At 43.2% G+C, this 27,608-nt stretch overlaps 1 protein-coding gene across 1 annotated transcript in view; it reads right to left on the bottom strand.

The window, feature by feature from the left end:
- Impbeta11 (importin beta11) overlaps nt 1-27,608 on the bottom strand; it is a 125,471-nt gene that overhangs the window by 60,337 nt on the left and 37,526 nt on the right. Inside the window, exons 9-14 of the mRNA XM_050189561.2 lie at nt 22,752-22,844; nt 21,441-21,596; nt 14,621-14,661; nt 13,042-13,180; nt 4,837-4,942; nt 648-811 (exon numbers count right to left, since the gene is read on the bottom strand). Coding sequence (XP_050045518.1) covers nt 648-811; nt 4,837-4,942; nt 13,042-13,180; nt 14,621-14,661; nt 21,441-21,596; nt 22,752-22,844 — 699 coding nt within the window. The remainder of the gene's footprint in view (nt 1-647; nt 812-4,836; nt 4,943-13,041; nt 13,181-14,620; nt 14,662-21,440; nt 21,597-22,751; nt 22,845-27,608) is intronic.

The raw sequence follows: 27,608 nt of genomic DNA, 5'->3' as shown, positions 1-27,608 counted from the left end.
TACATAATTAATCTTAACTAATTAATCAATTTATCAAATATTATATTTAGATGAAAAGTGTCAATGAGAAAATTGAGCAACATGAAAAATTCCTGATATAGCTTTCTGTTGCTGAATACATGCTACATAAACTGTTTTTCTGAGCATAAAAGAAGCCCGCAAATACATGCAAAGTGCCTCGGGCGGCCAGTCGCACAGCAAGTCGAGCAGGCTTCTTTCACGCTCGAAAGAACACTTTTATGTAGCACGTAATGAGCTACAGAAAGCTGTACCAAGAGTTTTTCATGTTGCTCTACAATTTTCTAACTGACACTTTTCGTATAGTTATAATATTTGAGAAGTTGATTAATTAATTATTACAAATTAGGCAATTAGGCAGAATGAAAAAATAATAATCTGAGCTTCTCCAAGCGACGGCAAACAACATTACCATGGTTCTGTCCAGCTTGATGGCATTTGCATATTTTTAAAGTTTGGCTGAATTTACGTGGGACACCCTGTATATACAATATGCCTTAACAACACACTTTGCTAAGATACATCTTTTTCTTCTTGAGTTGAGCTACAGAACCCTCAAGAGAAACCTACTCGTTTATGAAATCTACTTATATGTGTTTCAGAATAGGGAATGTAAATGCAAAGGATATCAGCTTTGACAGCTCCGGCTGCTGTGAGACGAACAACAAGATCTTCAGATGGTTCAAGGGACTCAATCAGAGTCTTGTACAGGACAGGCCTCAGCTCAGGTGACATTTTTACACCAACCCACTGGCCAATTAGCCAGGCTACACGACGACGCACAATGCGGTACCTGCAAGCAAATGCGTGTGAGAAAATAACTACTGCACCATTCAACACTACCACCGTACAATAAAAATGACGGATGAGTGACTCATTCACTTTCCACATTCTTAACCAATTTTAACTGATAAGATGAAACAGACAACACATATAAAACACTAAACTTCTGCTAATTCAACCCGCTGTGCAAGAGAAACTTAAGTAATACCTCCAACATTTCTGTCAAGCTGCACCTTTAAGTTCATTCACTAATGATGCAGCTGAGTCTGCACTTGTATCAGTGCACTGTTGCTTCTTGGAAGATTGAGTAACCACAGGCGAGACGACTTACTCATTTAAGTGGTGTGGATCAGTCAACTGCTGTGATACTGCACAACTAAAAAATTTGCCTTCTATGCTAAGGTATGTTACTGTGCTTTCACTTAGTAGGTTCCAAATGAGGCTCAGTGCTAGTGCACCTGGGGGAGCCAGTGTGTTTTTATTAAAGGAGTAGCCGCCAGATTCTTATTTGGTAGAATTAATACTTTGCAGTGGCAGCCAATATCAATGGCTGATTCAGAGCAGTTCTGAAGCATTATTTTTTCCTCTTCTTGAAATGAGACTGTTGGGTAGAGCAGTCAAGACAGCTCTATCGAAAGCAGCAAAGAGGGCAGGAGCACAGGGACCACAGAGCAAGAATTCTTCAGGAGGAGACAGTGCTCCCTCCAACGTCCCAATAAAATCACAGCGGAGGGGACAGCACTGACGTGCCCTCTGTCGTTTAAGTCTGCAAGTGGAGAATGGCAGGACGCATGCAGCGCACTTGCCGCAGAAGCTCATTAGTTCAAGGCCACCAAGGACCATCCGCCGCTAGCTGCTTCTATGTGTAAATAGATGCGCTCGTTTCTAATGCCAGTGCTTATTTCCCCAAATTTTGAAAGAGTGGCAGAAATTTTAGGCTCGTCTGCAGGCGCAGTCTCTGGACTCATGGCAAACATGGGAGGAAGCAAAATGTCCCATCTCATCTTGCTCACCATCGCAAGCCCTGTGCATCCTTGTACCTGGACCCACCAGTCTCCGTCTTAGCATGCTTCATATAATTAGTGTCACATTCAGTTGGCTTTCTTTATTTTGCAAACGAATGACAAGCAGATGGGATAGTCCGGAATTACTGAGGGCATGGCTCCCGGCAACAAAGTAGGCTGTTTTCACTTGTCTAGAAAGACTTCACCCCCTGGTTTGCCATAACAAGGCCTCCTCTTTATGTCACTTACTGATAAGTGCTTCTCGCACGCATAGTCACAAGACATTAGCCCTAAATCTTTCCTTGGGATTGCACGAACCCACGTTTGCAACCATACTAAGTTACTTGGAACCTTGAAGGTGATTACCTTTTCCTTGCAGGATTTGCATAGCCACTGCTGCAGTTGAGTATAACACATTCCCGCCCCATTCTCAAATGGCACGAATAGAAATCTTTGTAGTAATGTCAAAAGCGTACACGCATGTCAGAGTAACCGGCGCTGCTGGCGCAATGCGGAAGTCAGCGAGAACAAGAGAGACACAAAGCCTGCAAACCGCAAAGAAGACCACTATACAGTTTACTTGTCGGAGCACATCACACCCTCACTAATTCAAGCTTTGTCTCCCAAGGTCACCTGCACAAGCATGCATGCTGGGTGGCAGATGTCTTCTGCTCAGGAATACTGTTGGGTAGCTTGTTTCAGGGGCAGCGTAGTATGTAAACTGAGCAATTACTGTTGCTAAAATGTCTGTCGCTTCTATTTCTTGGCATTATTGATTGAAATCGGCAAACATTTACAAAATATAGGACGATGTCGCAATTTTTGTGAGTCGCGCCCACAGCAGAACATGTAAATGATGGGAATGTGCCTGCAGGGTCATCTGTCATGCTGTGAAGGAAACTGCATTTAATCCTTGCCAAACTGTGACGCTATGGCGCCACACAGCAGATTCCCCTCCTAAAGTATGGACTTCTTTCTCCATGACCGGGACATTGAACAACTGTACAAGGATGGCAAATCGTGTAGGTTGGAATTGCGCGCTGCTGTCCTGAATGACATTGTAGGAGTAGGCGAATATTCGAAATTTTCTAATAATGAATCGAATAGTGCCCTATTCAATTTGGTTTTCGAATTGAATTGTCAGAATTTGTAAATGTGAACAGTTTTTTGAATACCATATTTACTCGCATAATGATTGCACTTTCTTGTCAAAAGAAATTGACGCAAATTCAGGAGTGCGATCATTACGCGGGTTAAATTTCCCATGAGAAGAAAAAAAAATTTTGTTTCATCCCGCGTTTGCTGCGGGATGACAACAGGTCAACAAATAGGCGGCTGCCGCTGTGTGTAGTGTGGGACACCAAAACAAAAATGGCGGCCGGCAGAGCAAGCCAAATGCACCGAACGCAATTCATGTCCACTTTGAGGGGACAGAAACAGATGGGCGCGCTTAGCTGCCAATGACATAGAAACACATGGCCAGCATGCTGCGGAAACTGCGGCATGTCTTCACTACTATCCTAATACGGCACGTTTCCGCTAAGGGTGGGCGAATATCTTAGGTGTGTTACAAGCGTCGGTGTATGAATAGGGTACACTTTAACGTATCAGTGTAAACGTGGCTACTATCATTGCCGCTCGCGATTTGTTGCGTGCCCACAAGTGCAGATAAGAAGAATCGAAAGGCGCCTTTTTTGTTGTTGTTGACCACAACCACTACAAAGCCTACACATAATAAAGGCAAGTTTGGTTGTACTCTTTTTGTCATGGAAGTGCAGAAAGTGATGAAAGTAATGAAATGGGGCATCTACTTAAGAATGTTTGGTGCGTGCACATCGCTTGGTTTGCCTTGAAGAGTCATTCGCGTAGCATTCCACAGATGGTAAACGCTATCATTACACGGGAAATAAGGAAAATCAAATTCTGACGGCAAAATTCAGGGGTGCGATCATTATGCGAGTAAATACAGAACTTTGTGAATATTTCGAAACGTCAACTGCATCCAAATAAGCATAACATTGGTACAAAAGTACGGTAAATTTTACCCCTACAGGGATAGTATAGACATAAAACACGAAAACTTGCGCAGTAGAGCAGGCCACGTTACTTAGGTAGCCTACTTTACAGGCTGTACAGCAATCATTTGCACTCTCTGAAGAGCCCTGTGCATGTGAAGAAACTACTTGTTTGCTCCTAATGCTCCATTTGGGCTTCTAATAAACAGCTCTTCATAACATACTATGTAATGAAAGAAACTTGCTAACTTTAACAATATTCAGATGTGAATATCGATTCATATTAATTGTGATAATGGCTGTTCATTATTCAAAATCTACTAGAAAAGTATTCGATATTCGATTCGATTAGCGTCTGGCACTATTCGATTCGTATTCAATTCAGTCTCAGAAATCACTATTTGCACACCCCTATAACTTTTACAGTGGATTAGCATATGCATTACTCAACTCCTTGCTTTGGCACAGGGGCCTGTGTGGAAATAACGGGTTTAAGAGCATTGTATTACGCTGAAAAGGAATGCTCGCACTCCGAATCTGCAAGTGAAGTCCTGCAAGTGAAATCTAAAATTTGAAACTAAACTTTCCCAGCACAGTAAAACATACACATGGACACACTTGAACAATGCTGAATCAAATGAAGAAGATTTCATAATTGTCATCAGTGTTGGCCTAAAATAGGCCTGCTGCATTTATAAGTCCACCACAGAACAGAGGCCTCTTGCATTACCCACATTCTTTCTCAAGTGAACCCACCCTACATGTGTGAATTTCAAGTACTGAACCCTGTATCTAATCCACAGCCTAAGTCAACTGAGTTTGCATTTCCTTGGCATCCCTTCTGTTACTCTAACAGAACACTCACTTATCTGTTCTACATATTATGTGACCTGTGCTACACAATTTCTGTTTTCGTTCCTGCAATATTAACAGAACTGCAGAGTAAATTGACTCCTCCAACTTGCAACCACCAAAGTCACAGAATTTTGGAATGAAGCAACACTGCTGAGCATTACCTCGGCTCAGAAACCTTCAATTCCGGAATAAGGACGTGAAGAAACCAATTGTCAAAGTCCAATTCATCATGTAAGTCAAAGGCGGCGAGTCCAACAGCTGTGTACACTGCAATAAGAAGGCAAGTGCAAAGGTGCAATATATGATGCACAACATCTAAAACAATGACACTAACACATACCAGGTGTTTTGCAAAAACCTAAAGCAATTAAAAAAACAAGAAAGGCCTGTGGCAGATAGCACAATTATAGTCCTCGAGCTGATCTCCTTGAAGAGATGAACATTACTTGCACAAGAAATTGAAATTTGTAATTGACTAAAGAAATTCGCTCATTCATTTTTGAACTAATTCCCTTACGACACACATCACAATTTACAAACTGTAGCCAGTAAGACTGCAAGGCATATCCACTTGAATGAATTCTCTGGATGACACCATTTTCAAAATTTGTGCCACCAACTTGCCATAAAATGCATTGTTGCTCCATTTACTTGTTAAACAAAACACCACTTTATACACTGAAGCACAAAAGTAACTGGACCACCAATGCATTTCTTGAAAAAGTTCGAGAATTCATATATCGTAACTGGAGTCATCCTGAGAATTCATTCCAAGTAGATCCACCTTACGAACTCCCCGGCTACAATTTGTAAATTGCAATACGTGCCATAAGGTAATTCGTTAAAAAGTTAATTAGTTATATTTTGAGAAGTTAGCTAGTTAGACATTTTGGTTTTTCGTGTGAATAACGTCGCCCTTTGAGCAATTCAACTTAAGGATTAGAACTGTGCTATCTGCCACAGGTTGTTTTTAAAAAACTGATTAATGTCTTCACAGAAACACCTGGTGTATGGCACATCCAATTAAGTTTTAAACTCTGTTCACTAAAATAAGCAATAAGGGGAACAAGAATGCTTTGCCTAAAACCTAAAGTTGAACTTTGATATAACGAACACAGATATAACGAAGCAAACCAAAAATTAGGGTGACCATGTTTTAATTCAGTGCAGTATACTCCTGCTATAACAAAATCGAAAACATAGGGTCTGACACGGTATTGCTTATAGTGAAACAAATTTTTCTTTGCGTATGCCTCAAAATACATACAGTAAAACCTCATTAATTCGAACCCGGTTAATTTGAAATCCAGGATAATTAGAAGGTTTTCTGCGGTCCCGTATTTTCAAATGTAAATCTGACCGGATAATTCGAACCGGCAGCCTAGGCCAACCCGGTTAATTCGAAGATTTGGGGTGCTATGCGGCAATTTCTGATCCCCATTTCACTGCAAACCCGATGAAACGATGACTATTCGGAGCCACGAGGCGACGCCACATAGCAATCATGATTATTTATAGGCGAAGCGCCCGACCCGTAGTACTGCTAGCACAAAAATAAGTCTACGGTACGCCTCGCGCACTGCCGAAACGCGCCCCTGCAGAGGAGAAGACGTGCTTCACTGCAATGCAGTGGGCATACCGATTTTTGTCATGTGCTCTCGTCCCCCACTTCGCACACTCCTTGCAATCGCAGCGGTCGCAGCGTCAGCGCGTGTTCCGTACCGCTGCCACTGGCTGCCGTTTGCCCATTCTCTCTCCGCACCTGCGGCGACGTGTGTGCGTGCAACGCCGGTCTGTGCTGTTTATGTGCTGTGGTTAGGGGTGTTGCAGCTAGCGTGGTGTTATCTTCTTTTTTCTGAACTGTTCAGAAATGCCAGTGAGTGAAGATGCCAAAGTACAAGACTTTAACACTGCAGTAGAAGTCCTGCTTGATCGAAGAAGCGGGTAAGAACATGTGTTCCAAGACTGAGTTGGCTGAAAGGCACAGCGTGCCCCTATCGACGTTGTCCACAATATTGAAAAACAAGTCGAAGGTACTGGAGGACTACAGCAAGAGATATTCTTTGAAGTGGTCGCAAGTACGGGCTCCCACATACCAAGATGTGGAATCATCTTTACTTCGCTGGTGGCTACAGAAATCAAACGCAGCCCACCTTCCCGTCAATGGAACGATACTGTGGGAGAAGGCCAACAACTTGGGCACGAAGAGTTCAAGTGTAGCGATGGATGGTTCAGCCGTTTTAAAGAGGGCAATAATTTGACCTTCGTAGCAGTCTGTGGCAAGAGCAGCAGCGCAAACGAGAGCGTCGTTGACGACTGGAAGAAACACACGTTGGCTCCATTGCTTAGCGAGTACCGTGCAGACAATGTGTACAACCTTGACGAGGTAGCCTTTTTTTACAAGATGCTGCCCACAAAAACTTTCACAGCGAAGGTCACTGCGATCAAGTGTCGAAAGCAGGGCAAGAAAAGAATTACCGTTCTGTTCGCCGTGAACATGTGCGGTAAACACAAGCTGCCGCTACTCGTAGTTGGAAAGAATGGGAAGCCTTGATTCTTTAATAATGCATGGCTGCCACCAAGGGATGAGCTTACCTACCGGCACAACTAGAAAGCCTGGTTCACAGGCGCAATATTTGAAGATTACATTCAGCAGCTTACCGCAAGTTCGCAGCCACGGAGAGGAATGTACACTTCGTTGTTGATAATTGCCCTGCCCATGGTGACAGCCCACACCTGAAAGCTATCAGGATGGCATTTCTTCCTCCGAACACCATGTCGATCTCGCAGCCAATAGACCAAGGTGTCATTCACCACACAAGGAAGATTTACCACCACCACCAGCTCAAGGGCATGCTCCTGTGCTACGACAACGGCAAGGAGTACTCCATCGACCTCCCCGGGGTCTTATGTCTTATTGTGTATGCACAAAAGCAAGTGGAACCCACCTTGATCATTTGGTGTTTTGAACATGCTGGCTTCTTGAAGGAAAGTACTGTCAATGCTGATGCTGACTATTCATGTGCGCTTGATGAAGAAGGAGCCGAGTATTGCGACTGTATCAATGCACTCTACGCAGAGGATATCAAATCCGGTGCAGTCAGCTTCGCCAAGTATCTGACCTTTGAAAATGATCAACAAACAGGCTACTCAGACTTGGAGAGTCTGAGTAGCCCACAGCGACGACGACGACGATGCTAACGAGCCCTCCCGAGCACCCGCTCTTGAGGAAGTCATCAGATTGCTGAACGTTATCCGCAGTTTTGTTGAGTGCCATGGTGGAAATTCTCAAATGCTGCAAGTAGTTGGCCAACTAGAAAACATGACCATTGGAGCCTCAAACTACAGGACGCGGCAAACCAGCATCTCTGATTTCTTTAAGTAATCCAAAGATCGCCAAATAAAGGTAGCGCATTCCTGTAGCGAAATTTTTTGCCTGGGTTGCATTTTTTTGTGTGTTTGGTTAATTTGAAAACCTGCTTAATTCAAAGATTTTTTGCGGTCCCGATGACTTCGAATTAACGAGGTTTTACTGTATATTCTGGTAGCAAAAATGTCAAACACAAGTCGCCGACTAATTTTTCAGATGGCTAATTTTTCAGATGGCTAATTTTTCAGACCTGTACAATTCACTTTCCTGCAGCACTGCCACCTACACCTAGCACTAATGTATAACGACAATATTAGAAATTTTGGGTGTCACACGGTGTTTCAGGCATAAACCGTGGGTGCGATGCCATAAACACGGCAGCCATGAACAATATAGATGGTTCCATTTGCGCGATAACTGCAGTGACAGTGCGCCCCCAAGAACCTTCCGCTCACGGGCCTTATCAGTCTACTGTGCCAGAACACAAAGCACATTTTTAAATTGTTTTACTGGCAGAAAGTCTATTTTTAAGTTTTCAGATAAAAGAAATCCGCATTAAGCCTCAAGACAAATGTGTAACTTGGGGCAACATTCACTTGTAAAATTGTTCTATGTACAGAGAAAAAATGTAGAAAATCTGCAGGCATAGATTTTAATGCACTCTTGCTAGTCAATATTACAGCCAATGCCTTTCTTGCTCACTAAATTTAGCGGGCTATGTCAAGGACCGAAACCGGAAACCGTCCAGGGCCTATGTTTATAAACAGTGAAAGGGTCTATACAGACTCCCTATGAAGCAGCACAGGTTAGGCCTAGTGACCTAAACAGTGTAGCTGGTGGAGTGGCTGGCGACAATAAAACAAGCCGTCATTATGTTTACTGTTATGGACATTATTCGAAATCGAGCCTGGGATCAGATGCACTGCATGCCTTTGTAGCGATCAGGTGCCTTTATAACAGAGTAAAAATCTATGAGTGGTCCCCTCCGTGTCAAAAAAGCCTGTCTGCAGCAGTGGCTTGGTCCAGTTGAACGACAGTTGGCAAGTCAACGAACTGATACCATGTAATAACACCGATGGCATGGTTATGTCTTCACGGCGGTGCAGATCACACATATTTAATAATATATTGTTGTTCCTGTGTCTCGTACTGGTATGGTAAGGTGATGACAGACCATCGAAATCTGCAGACCTTTTGCTGGCCTTTTGGAGGCACCCTGCTTGCATTCCTATTGCATAGACCTGATTGCACTTGTTTTTGCGAACATCTGTGCATGTTTATAAGTTATAACGAATACCACATTTAACAAAAGCATTTTTGCGGCTGATGTGATTTCACTATAACGAAGTTTGACTGGAAGTGGAAATAGGTCTGAATATTCACAAGAAAGTTGCTTGAGTAATTATTTTGTCACAAGACATTTCACAGTCAGAATCCAGTGGCAATGAGGAAATAAGCCAGAAGGAGTACAAGCTCACTTTTCATTATTGTTTAGTATGTTCTGAGCATATAAGAAGCAGAAATGTACAAGACAGTGGTGCATGTACAACCTATGCCAGTAGAACATATTATTAATTAAGGTAGTTCTGAATGTAGCATAAGTCATTTCCTGCTCATAGAGTATAAAAAGATTAGTACCAATAAAATTCCCAAGATGCCTATAATATATATATATATATATATATAAGAAGCCCAACATTCTAAAATGCCGCGCCCATAAACCCTGTTATTTCCTACCGATTTTTCAGGCATGTAGGATAACATTATTCAAATTCAATAAAGGGAAAATGAGACATCCGCCTAAACGTAGCTAAGTGCTACAAAGGAAACCCATACGGGTTCCTCAAAAGAAAAGCCTCACAGTTGAAGGAAAATTCATCCTGGTCTGGGAATCAGACCCAGGACCACCGCCTTTCCGGGACAGCCACTCTACCATCTGAGCTAACCAGGATAACATTATTGTGTCTGAAAAAACAAAACAAGAGATAGCCCACTGCGATTTTAATGTGCAACACTCTGCAAGTGACTTGAAAGCTCTTTAGTGTGAGGATGCTATTTGATCCTATAACTTGGCATCCACTCCTTTTGTAGCATTTTGTCCTTAGAATCTACCTTAACAGCATCTTGCCACCCCTTCAAAAGCCAACCCTGTTTTTTCTCACGGTAAAAATTGATCGTAATTGCTTTAACTGCTACTCCAAGCTAGTTACTGTCATTTCTCATAACAAGTTACAACCATTTTGGCAATGCACTTCCATCAGCAGCTGATTTTTTGACACAGTGGAAGGCAACAAACCAATACATAGAAAATTAATCATTGGAATGGAGGGACAAAAAATATGTGTCACGATCCAGCTGCACTGCTAGGCTGGTTACATAAAATCAGTTCAATTGTTATATCTACCTTTCATACATGAGAAATACAGGAAACAGGGACAAAAAATCTTGTTGGTCAGCAGCTCGACAGGCTCCCTGTGCCTTTAATGATAGTTACAAGCAGTGTGGGAGTGGTTGCTAACATTAGTTAAGCTTTTAAGAAAGCATACAAATCTAAGACACTAACACAAAGGCAGAAAGATCATCACTTACAGAATACAGGAATGTGCACATGTAAGCAATATGCATTGTAAGGTAAACACGCACGAAAAAAGAAGGTCCATATTTCACAAGCACAATACAAATCAGCTGGAGTGGAGTAGTACATGACAATGCATCATAACATACAAAATTGCTTAGGAAATAGACTTTGAAGTGAGTTTGGCTTATACCATGTCACTACAGGGTTTGTAGCAGTTCCCGCAGAAAAAGAGTTTTAGATTTTTATTGACTTCCAAGGGCCCAACAATGTCATACAATGTCTATGCCAATGCTATGTGAACAGCTCAAAAACAAGAGATTGTCTTTACAACTACAGTAAAAGCTCGTTAATTCGAATTCTGCAGGGATGCTATGAAAATTCGAATTATACAAAATTCGAACTAATGAAAGTCAGAGAAAAAAATCACTCGGTTAAGGCGCGTATATAGTCTGACGTGGCGTGAGCACGCGTGCACACGCTACGTCACGTTGGCGTGAACAACGTCTATACTTCGAAGCTCTGGCGTAGCCAACGTAACCGGACGCGGCCAGTGCGGTCCGACGCGCCCGACGTCGAGATGGCTCTTGCTCCATCCGCGCGTTTGTCGCGCTGACTGGGGCGGAGAAAAAAAAAAGTCTCCGTCTCGCGCGAAAAGCGAAGCATCGATTGCGATAGAAAATTAGTAGATAGCTATACGAAGTAAGGATAATAGTTTTATCGGCCGTATAAACTTGTAAGCATTTGCTTACTAACTAAATTAACAAGCACTGTGTCACGCGCGCACAGGTGAGCATGAACGCATCTCGCTCGATGACCGCGGAAACTCGCTGAAAAACGCTGGAGTGAGGGCACGCAGCAGTAGCAGCGAGCGCATTGACGTTCGTACAGCCCTCGCTTTAACGCGAACGAAACGTAGAAAGCACATCGCATATGAAGCTACCGGCAATACGCGCACTCTGCAAACATCGCAGATCGCTTTGAAGACGAGGCCCACGCGGGTGCGCACTTTGGCCACGTCGCAGATCGCTTTCAAGATGCCGCGGCCGCATGGCCGCGCTGTAAGCAGCAGCCGCCTCAGCCGCCGAAGATCGTCCCCCGGTCCCTCCCTCGCCTCACCCCCCTGCCTCGCGCGCGACAAGAGAGGGCGCGCTCTGCCCCATCTTCTCCTCTCGCGCACGCGAGATTGAGCCGCGTTCGCCGGCTCACCCTCGCACGCTCGTACGCAAAGAACATGGCGCGCGGCGAGGGTGTTATCGTCCTTGCCGCTGATCGAAAAAGCAAAGCTGCGCGACCCGCGCGGCGCCGCCTGCGTGCTCCCGCGCACTAGCACTCTCCCCATCCACGATGATGCGGAGTTCGAATTATCGGTGGCGGTGCGAATTTCAGTGTGAATTAGCGGGATGTGTTACATATTGCTTTCAATACATTGTGGGACGGACCGCGGCAACTAATTCGAATTATCCGAAATTTCGAATTAACGAGTAGTGAATTAACGAGCTTTTACTGTAGCAAATATTTTAACCGCATGCAAGCATAAAACATGCATGAAAAATCTTTAGCAACCAAAATGCCACCAATATCCACAAACATGGCAACTACAAAGGTATACCAGCCAGATTAGATCAGTTTGAATTTGGGTTACACAAGTGAGTTTGGGACTAGGTGTCTGAAGAAATTCTGCTAAAGCTAGCCAAAAGTAAAATTAAAGGTTTCTTTGACTCTTTCCAGTCATGCATGTTTACCCATTTTGTGTTCGTTCTAGTCAGGAGCTATTTCACTTGCTTTGTAATCCAAGCCAAAAGAGATTTTGTGTAAACAAAAGCATAGAAAGTTAATTATGTTAAAGAGTTCTCTCTACTCCTGGGGCTCTCGTACAGTATGCAGTCTCTGACCAGCATCATTTTTCTAGGGTCCTCATTTGTTGCTTTCTTCTGCAGTGCTCTAACTTGAGGAGATTTGCTAGCCACCTGAAGGCGGAATACATTCCTCCTCAGAATTATAATCACCTTCAGATTCACTAAACTATGCGAGTTGTTTTTTTTCGTAAATGGCAAACAAAGAAAATGTTGCCACTTGCAGCGCGAAAAGCATGTATGAATTCCGCCGAGTGTGCTGCTAAAAAAGGCACTGTCCTTGCACACAGATGCTACAAAGTGCAAGTATGAACAGTTGAAGAAGTTTCAGAAAAGCAGAGTAACAAATACTGGCACACACAACTGTTTGTGTGTGTCAAGTGCTTCACGCCATCTGACCGGAAGCAATGTTTTTGCATGTTGGGACGGGCCCGACACACAACCGCAAAGGGCTAAGCACCTCACCAAGTTTAAGGGTTCTCAAGGGCTAGCTTGAAAATGGCAGTTGTTCTCAAGGATTGTTACGAACCCTGGCATTAGCACACATATAGTAGTACACTCCTACCTGCATCCCTGTTGAGCATAGCCTGAAAGCTGATGGAGCCATCAGCTGGCTGGATCCCTTGGATCATCTCAAGAAGCAGTGGAGCCAATGTCTCCCGAAACTCATGAAAGATCGTCAGGAACAGGACTTCACTGCATTGCTGCAGATGAAACACGTAACAAAGATCACATGGGTTGACCTACACTCTGCACATAACAACACTCAAGACTAACAGTCAAACCTTTAAAGGGGACACCTAAGAACATCAGCAAATTTTCTAACAGTGATAAAGTTTTTTTTTTTTTTTTTCGGAACAGCGGCGATTTTTACTGTCAAGAGTCAAGTAACCGCAGAAGAAAATGAAAGCCAAACTTCCTGCCTTAAAGCCTAAACTGCAATCCATGTGGAGTCAACTTCTGTTAATTCAAACCTGATGGAACTAACAAAATTGATCAATTTACCTAGCAGGTCAAAATTAAACAAGAGGGAAAAAAAGAATGCAAAAACACACCACTAATTCATTTGGCATTATTTGCCCCCATTCTAACCCGCCTCGAATCAAATTGGCGCCTGCTTCTAAATGTGCAAGATAGAAAAACAATGTTGCAATTTCATTAAAGCTCCTAAACAAAAGAGCAATCTAATTCACAACCGATCTTCTTAAGTGAAAAAAATGGGCAAGGATCTAGTGTGTGTTGCACAATGGCAGCTGGTTTCCTAAATTTACGCCCCATGATTTTCTTAAAAGTCAGCTTCATTACAACACAGCCATATTATATGGTAAAGCATACGAGCACCATGAATACGGTTTTGGTTCCCTATCCGACTGCATTGTGCAGGCGACTCTCAGCCCAATTTCCTTTAAAAAAGAAAGTATGTATTAGAATCAGGTAAATACCGTAATCAAACATCATGAGCTACCGTTATTACTTGAAGATATTCCTAGGGCAAGCTTAAAATAGGAATTTTCAACGGGAGATTATCACGTGTGTTCAACGAATTCCCTATCTCCTACGCTCTGTTGAGACATGCTGGGACTAAAATAGTCACTATTGGTTTTGCCATAAGGGTCACGTGCGTGCATGCTGACTAGTAAAGTTCAAATTATCCAGCAAAGACCAATTTTAAGACCAAATTAACAAAAGTCTGGCCCATTGAAATGCACAGGCCCTGGCCGGGACCTTCGGTTGGGATCAACTTAGCTGAAAGATCAACTGGGGTTGAATTAACAGAAGTTCAGTGTATGTCAAATAAGAGAGCACAAATTTCTAGGACTTAAAAAAAAATAATAATAATAAAGAAAGAAAGAAAGAAAGAAAGAAAAAGACCCCACAGATGTACAATGGACAACTTGGTACCAAATTAAAATAATTGATTTAGGTGCCACCTACCATACCGGCCAAATAGGACATGGACAGTAGTTTTAAAGTAGAATGAGCAGGTCTGACTCATTACTGCTATTCAAGAAAAGAGGTGTAACATGCAGACGCAGCACCATATATTATCTGGTGCTAAGGCACTTGTTCAAGCATTGCAAGTGTCAAGACACAAATAAAAGAAAGCTGACAGTTAATATATACAGAGATATGAGTGTACCTACCCTTAGGCAAAATTTCCATGCTTCTCCACCTCCATCTGAGGCTGCAAGCGAACAAATGACAGTCAACTTGGGTCTGAAGCAACTTCACAAGAGAAAACATGGGGGTACGCCATTCCAATCAAATTAGGTTATTTTCTTTGTTGGAGGGAGTTGTCACCAAAAACTACAGATCTCAGCAGCTCAACAAGGTGGTAGCAACAGATGTGGCACCAACAGACACATACGACACTTATAAAACAAGACGACAAAGCATGCTGATGACAAATAAGTAATGGTGTGCGAATACCCAAATGTCATCGAATCGAATGAACATGAGAGGCTCATGCTCGATGTCACACAAGTGACTGTTTCCTTTCATTGTTTTCAGCGTAAAAAGAGTGCAGAGGGCATGCCACTTTGGCTGACATAGCAGCGGACTTAGCCTCAGCAAGTGCTTCTGCTTTACTGCATACACTTCCCAACGTCAACCCAATGTGGGGATTGCATGGTGCCGCATCATGCGGGAATGCCTCTGTCCGTACATACACGACTGATCGAAATGATAACACACTGCAAACAGAGGCAACAGAAAAAAAAAAAGAGAGAAAAAAGCACGCATGTTTCAGAAAGTGTGAAAGAATTGCCATTACTCTCCCAATTTCAGAACCTTTGACAGATTGGAAATCACGCCGAACCTAACAATGAAAAGGTGCCAGCTCTTTACTGTCAATGTCAACTGCAGTCGACCCACACAGCTCCAATGATGGCTACGCATGGGAACGATGATAAAATCACAGGATGCAAGGACTGTGCTTTTGTCTGTCACGCAAATTGACCTTACAATAACCCACCTGTCATAAAGATGGCAAAGCGCTTCTGTATTTTGGCGGAAAGCTGGAAAGCAAAACTTTCCATTCAATAAAAGATTGCCATGAAACACAGGTCTGCTATTAAACTGAGAACCGAATTAGTAGTCAGCACAAGACAATGTCATTAATTCATGTTTTAGTGGAAAAACAGTACTTGATTCTATTTACCAGCCTTTCTATTAATAAAAAAACATTTTCCAGATCTTCATAAACAGTTATCGATCGATTTTTCTGACCCCCTAGGGATCGTGAAAAGGTCAGAAAAATCAGGCAGTCTGAAAAAAATGAATGCATGCCTTAATTGCTCTGAAGGGCTAATACCTGTGTCACACGGGCACATTTGGAAGGCCTTCCAGTCAACGGCCTTTGAAACGCCACAACTCTATGGACTCAAAGGAGTTGTCCCGCTGCTACACGGCACTTTTGAAAGGCCGTTGAGTGGTTCAGGCGTTTCTCGCAAAATTGTGTGGCGCTGCAGATCTTTATTTTCGTTTTCATGTCACGAAAAGTTAAACAACATTAAAACCATTTAAAAGTACTATAATTTCTTTTATGTTTGTTTATACATTTAGAAAAATTGTTTATACATTGCCATACATATATCTTTTGTTTTTAAGTTGTTGAGTAGCGAAACTGCGGCAACGTTTGCGCCCACGTGTTTGCGCCGCTCGATGCGGCTGCCATTTTGGTGTGTGTTCGCACATCTCAAGTGGCAAAAACACTTTATTGAATAATGAATAACACTCATATATAGTATTTTTAGAGCATTTGGTTTGATTTGTTCTTTCTAACCGTGAGTACGAGCACACTGTGAACGAGAGGGCATGTTCACGCTGTTTCCGCTTCCGTTGCTCAAAGGCCATCGAGATTTCGATAGAGTTGTAGGGTGCTCCGTTGACTCGATAGACTATTGACTCCTCGTGTAGCAACCGCCCGTGTAGCAGCTCGAACTTGACCTTTGAGTCAACTGACTATCGGTTGGAAGGCCTTCCAAACGCCCGTGTGACACGGGTATAACACTGGCACAAGCACATCCTGAATAGCTTTCAAGACCTTTCAGTACAATTGCTAGGTGCCTCGGTGCTCGTACTGTGACAGGAGACGGCGGGTGCACACGTGTATATTTAAGGAACACATTTTGTGTACCATGACACTGGCCCCTTTGCACTCTTGGTGTGCTTAGCCGCAATACATTGCATAGTTCAACATAGTGCTTTTGTCCTTATTTCAAATGTACGCCCACCACACTAACATACGATCCCCACACTTAAAAACATCATCGCACATGTCGCACAGATTGTACAATCATCTTAGCTTCATGTGCATCTATGTTAAAGTGAAGCAGTTAACTCGCCTGCAATTCTATGTCCGATTCGTCTCTGGAACAGCCTCCTCGATAAAGTTGCGGACACTGACTGTGAAAAATTCAGGCACTCATTCAACTCGCTTAATCTTTGTTAACCATTGCTGTCATACTTCCTGGTTGGTTTGAATTTTCCTACGTTTTCCTTGCACTGTAATATGTTTATTATAAACTTATCAAGTTCTTTTTTATTGTACTGATACACAGCTGTATGTCACTGATATGCTTCTCTAATCATTAGGCTGTCATCATCATCATCAGCCTGTTTTATGTCCACTGCAGGACAAAAGCCTCTCCCTGCGATCTCCAATTACCCCTGTCCAGCGCCAATCGATTCCAACTAGCGTCCGCGAATTTCCTGATGTCATCGCTCCACCTAGTCTTCTGTCCTCGATTTCGTTTCCCTTTTCTTGATACCCATCTGTAACCCTAGTGGTGCAACAGCTATTTAACCCGCGCATTACATGACCTGCCCAGCTCCGTTTTTTTCTCTTGATGTCAATTAGAATATCGTCTTTACCCGTTTGCTTTCTTATTCAAACCGCTCCCTTTCTCTCTTCTAACGTTGTGCCAAGCAATCTTCATTCCATCGCTCTTTGCGCGGTCCTTAACTTGTTCTCAAACTTCTTTGTCAGTTTCCAAGTCTCTGCCCCATATGTCAGCACTGGTAAAATGGACTGATTGTACACCTTCCTTTTCAATGATAATGGTAAGCTTCCAGTCAGGAAGTGGCAATGTGTGCCGTATGTGATCCAACCCATTTTTATTCTTCTTTAAATTTCCTTCTCATGATCAAGGTTCCCTGTGATTAATTGACCTAGGTAAATGTACTACTTCACAGACTCTAGAGGCCGACTGGCGATCCTGAATTCTTGTTCTTTTGCCCGGCTATTTATCATTACCTTTGTCTTCTGCCTATTAATCTTTAATCCCACTCTTACACTCTCTCTGTTAAGGTCCTCAATCATTTGTTGCAACTTGTCTGGATTGTTGCTGAATAGAACAATGTCATCGGCAAACCAAAGGTTGCCAAGATATTCGCCGTCGATCTTTACTCCTAAGCCTTCCCAGTTTAATACCTTGAATACTTCTTCCAAGCACGCATTGGAGAGATTGTCTCCCCTGCCTGACCCCTTTCTTTATAAGTATCTTCCTGCTTTTCTTGTGTAGAATTAGGGTAACCGTAGAACCTCTGTAGATATTTTCCAAGGTATTTACGTAAGCGTTGCATACTCCTTGATTACGTAATGCCTCTATGACAGCTGGTACTTCAACTGAATCAAATGCCTTTTCGTAATCTATGAAAGCTATAAGAGAGGCTGATTGGATTTCTCGATTACCTGATTGGTGACATGGATGTGATCCATCGTAGAGTATCCCTTCCTGAAGCCAGCCTGTTCCCTTGGTTGACTAAAATCCAGTGTATCCCTTATTCTATTGGAGATTATTTTGGTAAATATTTGATATAACAGGGGAGTAAGCTAATGGGCCTATAATTTTTCAATTCTTTAACATCTCCCTTTTTGTAGATTAGTATAATGTTTGCATTCTACCAGTTTTCTGGGACCCTTGCAGTCGATAGACACTTCGTATAAAGAGCCGTCAGTTTTCCAAGCATTATGTCTCCTCCATCTTTGATTAAATAAACTGTTATTCCATCTTCTCCGGCCGCTCTTCCTCGTTTCATGTCTTGCAAGGCCCTTCTGACCTCATCGCTAGTTACAGGAGGAGTTTCTGTATCCTGTTCATTACTGTTTCCAACTGAGGTAGCCTGACTCCTCTGGGTACTGTCCAGGTCAGTATAGAATTCTTCCGCTGCTTTTACTATATCTTCGAGATTGCTGATATTACCCTGCTTATCTTTTAGTCCATACATCTTGGTTTGCCCTATGCCAAGTTTCTTTCTCACTGATTTCTGGCTGCGTCCATTTTTTACAGCTTCTTCAGTCTTTCTCACGTTGTAGTTTCGAATATCACTTATTTTCGCCTTGTTGATCAGTTTTGACAGTTCCGCGAATTCCATCTGATCTCTTGAGTTGGACACTTTCATTCTTTGTCATTCCTTCATTAGGTCCTTTGTTACATGGGAGAGCTTACCTACTGGTTGTCTTGATGCCTTACGTCCCACTTAATTGCTGCTTCTGAAGCCAGCCTAGTTGCGGTTTCATTCATTGCCTCTATGTCATCTTCATCTCTCTGTTCTATGACTGCATATTTGTTGGCAAGTACCAGCCTGAATTTGTCTGCTTTTACATTTACTGCCTCTAAGTTGACCTGTTTTTTCTTGAACAATTTTGCTCTTTCTCTCTTCAAATTGACGTGAATCCTAGCCCTCACTAACCTATAATCACTGCACTTTACCCTACCTATCACTTCTACATCCTGCACTATGCTGGGATCAGCAGAAAGTATGAAGTCAATTCCATTCCTTGTTTCACCATTAGGGCTTTTCCAGGTCCACTTTCTGTTGCTACGATTCTTGAAAAAGGTGTTCATTATTCTCAGCTTTTTCCTTTCTGTGAATTCTACCAGCATCTTTCCTCTAGCATTCCTAGAATCGGTGCCGTAGTTGCCAATTACTTGTTCACCAGCCTGCTTCTTCCCCACTTTTGCATTGAAGTCACCCATTACTACAGTATATCAAGTTTGCACCTTTCTCATTGTTAATTCAACATCTTCATAAAACTGATCCACTTCTTCATCATCGTGACTGGATGTTGGAGCGTAGGCTTGTACTACCTTTAATCTATACCTCTTATTAAGTTTGATTATGACTACAGCTACCCTTTCATTAATGCTGTAGTATTTGTCAACGTTGCCTGCTATGTCCTCATGGATTAGGAATCCTACCCTGCATTGCTTCTTATTTAGGAGACCTCTATAGCAGAGGCCATGTCCATTATTGAGCAATGTATAAGCCTCACCAGTTCTTCTAATCTCAGTAAGGCCGATGATATCCCAAACAATGTCTGATAGTTCCTCAAAGAGCCCTGCTAAGCTAGCCTCACTCGAGAGGGTTCAAGTGTTAAATGTTGCAAGGGTCAGTTTCCGTTGGCAGCCTGTCCGAACTCAGAGATTCTTAGCACCCTCTGCTGTGTTACAGGTCTGACCGCTGCCTTGGTCAGGTGCTCCGCAGCTGCTGGGGACTGAGGGCCATTGGGTAATTGAGTGAGTCATGTGGGAAGCTGTGCACTTGGCTGATGTTATTTCTTTCCTCTGCCATCATATTGTCACGAGATTGTATGTGCTTATTTGATTCTGTGACCCCCTTACTCAATGGCCATTGTAGGGGCCTTGTCAGGTATTTTACAAATAAATAAATAAAATATGCTTGGCCACGTAACACAACTGTATTGCAGCGAAGCTGGCTTTCGGGAACTGGCATTATGCAACGTTTTAGGCGTTTTGGTGCTTGTACTGTGACAGGAGACACGGGTGCGAGCGTGAATAATTAAGGAACACATTTTACAGCGAGAACAAAGAAAAACTGCACAAAAAAGAAGACCAAGACAGAGAAAGAACCACACGACACAAGCGCAGTTTCTTTCTCTGTCTTGGTCTTCTTTTTTGCGCAGTTTTTCTTTGTTCTCATAATGTCATACCAACTAGCCCCTCACCGTACGCTTCTTTACAGCGAAGCTGATAGCCTCTAGTTGGTCGAGATTTTTCGCAGTGCATCCTCACAGAAAAAAACAAAAAACCTTTAGCGACTGAAGCGAAAAGTGCATACATTCTTTGATATCACACATACAACATAGAGCACAGCATTCGTTTCAATAAATAACAAGCACAAAAGAAGCATCCAAACCAATGATAAGGCACTCCTGATAACAACATGAAACACGTAGCGCTCTCCACATATGTTTCCCAGTAAAAATTATTGTTGCACAAGCTGCGGCGGCGACAGCAGCTTGCGACATCTGAACCGGCAAGACAATCAGCAATAAACCATTGGCAAAAATCGGATGGCGAAGGTTTTCAGTGTCCGAAATTTCTGACATCTTTATACACTCACTCTATGGGCTATTCAGACGTCTTTGTGGCGGTGCCGCAAAGGCGTCCGAACTATCAGGCATGTCCAAAAATCCGCCGTTGACTGTACTAGAACTGAGCTGTTGTCAATGCTGGCGTACTAATTTGGAGCTCCCTTTATTAAGAGTACACTGTACTATACAACTTGATTTCTATGTGCCTAAGTTGCCAATAGCTTCCTACATTTTTGTTCCATAATGTTACGAGACCCCTGATAATATGCAGCATTGTCATTTCTGGCCCAAAATTTGTCTACATTCTTGAGATAAGTATTCTAATTTTCTACATTCTATTCTACATTTGGCCTTTTTTTCTGGATCCAATATTCAATTCGAAATCTACTATTTGGTATTCACACACCACTACAAATAAGCAAAATCTTTTTGCAAAATTTGAGTATTAGTAAAGCAGTTAGGTACGACTCATTTAAAGTGCTGTCAGACTAAAAACACAAGTAAGTGTAAAATCAATTGTCAGTTGATACTAAGCATCATGGCTAGCTTCTCCCAGATGCAGTTCAGTTTTCAGTTAAGCATTTACTCCAGAAGAAAGAATGCTTTGCTTCAGCTGTTCTCACCAAATCCCTCAGGATCGTTATCCCATGTAGACAATTCTTCCTCCGTGAGCAAAAAATAATGCAGCACTAGCCGTCGGCACATTTCCGTAATCGTAGAGTATGTGAAGAAGGTCATTTTTATCTGAGCAGCTTCCATTGTGGCAGGATCTTGTACGTCTGTAGAAAACATGCAAAAAGCAAGGCAAGAGACTAAAGCAACTGTGGAATTCACATGACACAAGCAAATTAAACTTCTACGTTTTAAGGTTGCTTAAATGTTTTTTGCCTGGAATAAATGCTGGAAATGTCTAACTTAATCCACAATGAACAGCTTGCAATATGCAGTGTAGACACTCTCTACAGAACCACAGAACCTTTCTCTCTCCTCTCCTTTTTTGTTCAGGCAGCAGCAGTAGAAAAAAAAGGTACGAAGAGGTGCATGCAACTTACTGTACGCCAGCTCCCAAGAAGAAACATTACCAGGATTCTCAGAATGTTGCCAAAATCACTCATTCAAAGCGAATAGTACTAACATTTTAGCACATATATGACATATTCCTTGGTACCAGGGCTATTAATGAGTACTTCTTTCTGTACTATAGAGCCCAAAGCTAGTATTCTTTGGGAAATGACAACATCTCATCAGAATTAAGAAGAAACAGATTTTGCTATTATTAAAAGTTAGAACCCTCAATTTGGGGCCACCCGCATTGTTATAACATCTAATAGCAATAAAGCAGAAGCAACATATACAACTATGACAGGGCACATCTTTGGTACTTGGTACTGCATGAGCTACTGCACAACTTACAATGAGATTCTACAAGGTATGAAAAATGTTTTACTCTCAACATGTTACATCATTTAGAGTGCAATTTTGTTACATAAATACAGTCGTCATCAATATTTCGCGCGTTTCCTGTCTTTAATGCTGTGCAGATGGTACTTTCACTAAAGAACACAATGCATGTCTGAATGTCTCATAGCATTCCTAATAGAACAATAACAGGTACACAGCATAAAAGAAAAAAAAATGGGCAAAGAAAACTGATGACAGTCATGTGATTAAATTACACCACAAATTTGTAAGTTTGTTGAAGACAAGCAGTAACACTCATATTGAAGCAGCGCACTTACATCTTACCCGTACACATAGAAAAGACAGGCGCTGGACTGTAACTACTAGTTGCAGTCCAGCACCTGTGTATGTACTTTCTATGTGTACGTGTACGATGTAAGTGCGCTGCTTCAATATCATGACTTACCAACTAGCACATCAGTATCTTTTAAGCAGTAACACTGGTCAGTCATGGAAAAAAATTGCCTACTAACCGTCAGGAATTTTTGAAGGAGAGTACTCTGCGCACAAAACAATGGCCTTGATCAAGTTGAGGGACTGGACAATGAACCTTTCAAAAAGAAGACCTGTGACAACAAAGAGATGCTGGAATGTGTAAAAGCAATAGTAACAAGAACGACTGCTATGATACACGAAAGTAAGGTTCCTAGGTAAAATAAACTGCAATCCATAAACTAGAATACACGTTTCTTTAGGTACCCTGCACCTGCTGCACCACCAACGTTGTACAGCATGTTTCTGGTGCTCCTATACAGTTGAACCCACTTATAATGACACCTGTTTTAAGAATATACATATTGGATATACAATAAAACCTCATTTAAACATACCTACTTAAACAGTAGTTTTGTTTTAAAAGTAGTATAATCAAACCCTGACTTAGCGGCCATTGAACATAATACATTTTTTATTCGCACAGACTGTACCAGCTTACTGCATACATATTGGTTAACCCGTAATGTTTCCACCTTTTCACTGCGCAATCACGACGGTACTTCAGCCTGGCAGAACAACGAGCCTCAGAGATAGGAAAGGCCTCCAAGCGCAAATGCAGAGGGCACTTGAAAAGGTGAAGCCACATCAACATAATTTCAGCGCCGTGCCAGAGCAATGCGTCCTTTAAAGGATGCCTGCCATGTGTGAGCAGAGAAGCTGGTTCCAGCCCCTCTCCTCTTCCCTCCTCTCTACCAGGGTCGGCTGCGAGTGCTAGTTGCAGCGGCTGCTCCAAACTTGAACCACATCCCTCTTCCACCGATATTATAGTGGCATCTGTTGCGATCCCGGAGGGAGGACCCGTGGCCCCCCGTCAAGTCATTGGTCAAGCACGTGCCAGTATCATTATCGTCACTTTCTCCTCAACAGGAAGTAGGGTCGGCAGTGGGCGTCGTCTCTCCGCGACTAGCCTGAACCATGGGAACATCCGCTCCAATGGGAAAATGAGCAATGCAGCAGGCATCTTGTAGAAGAGGCATTGGCCAGAGTCAGCATTGTGGCCTGCGTTCATCGTGCAAGCTAGGACTCACATCATGCCGAAGCTCGGACGAAAACCGGGTGCTAAGCGTAAAATAAAGATTGGACCTAGTTCGTGCTATCGAAAGTGGCACAAAAAAGTCAGTGCTGGCACATGAGAGAGAACTACCGTTGACTACGGTGTGTGCCATTTGGAATGTGAAAGAGAAGTAGCTCAGCACTGATGCTACGACCGCGAAAACACGTCGGTTGAGGTTCGATATTTCTAGGTTCGGCTTTTTGCCATCGCTGCCTGTTATTGCCAAAGTGTTGCCTAACGACAGTGATGAGGACAACACGGAAAGCAACTGCACGGGCGATTCAGGCCCGACAGTGGCAGAAGCTGTGCATTATGTCAGCCTCATGTGGGTGCTTGCCAAGAAGAGGGCGCTGGCAGAAAAGCTGGCTCGCAGCTTAAAAGTACGTTTGAGGCCGCCGCTGTCGCTGCTAGGTCACTGCGGCATCAAAGGAAAATAACCCTTTTCTCGCGTGAAGTGAGTAAATACTGCATGTTTTCATGCAGTATTTGAGTAAGTAATGAGCAAACATGCATACTGCATGTTTACTCATGAAGTGAGTAAATACTGCAGCATTCTCTCCGAGTTCTGTTTTTGACAGTTAGGTGGATGATCTCACGCTATTTTTATTACGCAGTACTACCCTTTAATACATACTTTTTCTGAGCTTCAGCGAACTACGGCTTAACGAGGTTTCACTGAAACAATAAACAGCCGATGCTCTATCAACGTTTGTATGTGTTATATGGCAACATAAACCGTTTACTGCAGTAGTCATATACAGTGCTATCTGCTTGGTGTTTGTGCCGAAAGAAAAAAAACTCATGCATTTTTCAAGATATCATAGTTTTGCACAAAAGGAGAAGCATTGACTGCGACACAGTAAGGTCAGTACTTTTATATTACTAACTAAGTCAACAGGCACAGTGTCATGCACGCACAAGAAAACATGAACACATCTCAGTTGATGACCGCGGACACTCGCTATCAGAACGCTGGCATGATGAAGAGTGGCCCAGCAGCTGCAAGCGAATTCTTCTTTATGTTGCTTCTGGATTCAATGCAAACCAGGTGCACATGAAGCCACCAGCCATCTTGGGTCAGCGGGCCTTTGAGTTTCCCACAGAGTACCTCCAGAATAGGTGTGCATGGCTAGAGTCAAAGCGAAGACGCATGCTACCCCGCTCCCCCTCCTAGCGTCCACACCTCCCTGCTCCCTTTGTTTTCGCGAAAGGTCGAAGTGCACTCTTTCTGCGTTCCCCCTTGCACATGCGTGAAGAAGCCCCCACACCAAGTCACCATCCTTCTCATCTCACCTTTGCATGTTTTCCCTCGCGCCTACAGCATACAGCATGTGGTAGCAATCAAATCGCACTTTCACTTTATACGGAACCTCACAGCAACAGTGGAAGTTTGCACAGCGTGTCCATACAAAATCGAAAAAAAATGTAAATTATGCAGTTTTATATGCCAGAACCACTTTCTTATTATGAGGCATGCCGTAGTGGGGGACTCGGAAATCTGGACCACCTGTGGTTCTTTAATGTTCACCTGAATCTAAGTAGATAAGTGTTTTCGCATTTCACCCCGATCAAAATGCAGCCACCGTGACCAGGATTCGAACCATACACAATCGACTTCTGTTAATTCGACCTTGACGGGACCAACGAAATTTATCTAATTATTCGGCATGTAGTATTAAACAAGATAAAAAAAAAGGTCAGAACACACCACCGGTTCATTTATCAGTATTTGGCTGATTCTAACATGCCCCCGAAGCAAATGTGCACGAACTTTCTATGTGTTCACAGTAGATGATTAATGCAGAAATGACATTAAAGCTATGACACAGAAATGACACAAACTATAAATCTAACATGCACCCAATTTTTTAGCAAGAAAAATAGGCAAGGGCGTAATACGCGCTGCACCACGCCAGCTGGTTATGCAGTAAATTACACAAACATCATAAAGGCAGTTTTGGTTTTGTGTCCGATTGCACCGTGCAGGCAATCTTCAGTCCAATTAAAAAAAAAAAAGTAGCATGTGTTAGAATACATTAAATACCATGATCAGACATTGTGAGCTACAGTTTGATTGCTTAAAAATCTTCCTAGGGCAGGTTAAAAATTAGCATTTTCGATGGGAGGTGACGTAAGTTCAATTCATTCCCTGTCCCTAAGCTTTGCCGAGACAGACTCTGCCACCAAAGGGGTCACCATAAGCATCAGGCGCAAGCATGCTGGCTTGTCGAGTTCAAGTTATCCTGCAAAGGCTAATTTTAGGGTCAAAATAACAAAAGTTCAGGTCCTAGAAATTCATGAATGGGCACTGGCCAGAACCTACAGTCGAGAATGAATTAAAGGGCCCCTGAAACGGTTCGGACAAATTTTGTAGACGCATAGGGTACAGCTAAAGTTAATCATTCGCACCACAAGTTATGTGAAGCGTCTCATATTAAGAAAGCTATGGATGTATGGATGATTACAAGTTACCCGCCTCCATAGTCATGCATTTCCTCCTCAACTCATTCACCGAGTGATCGGGGCTAAGCTCCGCATTCACTAGCTCTGCGTCATGATGGCACGTCATGTCGTCTACTTCCGGTTCTCTAGGAGCGAGCACATGTTGCCTCTCCAACTTCTCTGGCAGCTGCTTGGCAGTTGATCCCAAGCAAGAGCTATCAAAGCAGCGCGTGTTGTGAGCATTCTGTCGCAGCGCTGAATGTGTCTGGTATTCCAGTAACCACAGGCTAGCTGGATGTTTCAACAGATGGGCGGAGTGTTAGATATGGAGCTGTTTCCTGTGCCTACTTCGAGTTCCCCAGACCACATCGAATCGCAGCACATTCCAGAGGAGCGCTCGAGCAAACAAGTTGAAGGTCACAAGTTCACGTGCAAACAAGTTCGTACGCCGCCGGTAGCTATTCTCTGCTTGACTCTTCCAGAAAACGAGGGGATAGCCCGGCACTGTTGAAAGTAAAGCGGGTGCCAAACCAAGACGGCGGTATTGTGCCGGGACGGCCTGACGGCGGTAATGCGCCGTGACAACCGGACGGCTGTGATGTACCGGGAAGGCCCAAGCGTCCCCCTTCTTCGCCTTTGAAGAAGGCATTTGCCACCACAGCGGGGCCGTACCACCGGGAGCAGGTGAGCCCTCGGACAATGGGGCCCAATCGTCCCCCTTCTCCGCCTTTGAAGAGAGCATTGCACCACAGCAAGGCAAGACCGTGGGGAGCCGCCGGGTGTGACATCACCGCACGGGTGCCTACCATTGGCTGAAGGTGGCGTCATCTGAGCGGGCTCTCCCATTGGCCGAACATGACGCGACTTCCAGTGCTCGAAGGGTTTAAAAAAAGAGCATTCCCGGATTCACCTCTCTCGAACTTCTTGCCGGGGGCCGCAGCGTCCGAGTTGCTGCCGGCCCGTAATGTCTGTACGACTGTTCATTGACGTCTCACTGTAAATAATGTAAAATAAACCTCCCAAGCTTGTTTTCATCCCGAAGTCCGTCCCTCAACCCCGACAGGAGGCATAAACTCAAGCTGATGAAGCAACTTTAGCGTAGACGTACGTGATCAGCCTGATCAGTCTGCATGGTCCAGCCACTTGTTGGCGCAGAGCTTGACCAACCAAACAAAGAGCAAATATTGCTCAAACCAAGTGTAAAACATGTTAAACATTTACAAAAACACACTGTTAATGATTACACTCCTGCGAAAGATTTACACCAGTAACAAAGAAGAATACACTTCGTTACTGCTACTGTGTTTGGTTGAGCTCTGTGCCACCAGGTGGCTGCACC

This window comes from Dermacentor andersoni, chromosome 2 (assembly GCF_023375885.2).
Source record: "Dermacentor andersoni chromosome 2, qqDerAnde1_hic_scaffold, whole genome shotgun sequence".
NCBI lineage: Eukaryota > Metazoa > Arthropoda > Arachnida > Ixodida > Ixodidae > Dermacentor > Dermacentor andersoni.
Note: the sequence above shows the minus strand (reverse complement) of the source record. Positions and strands in the feature narration are given on the sequence as shown.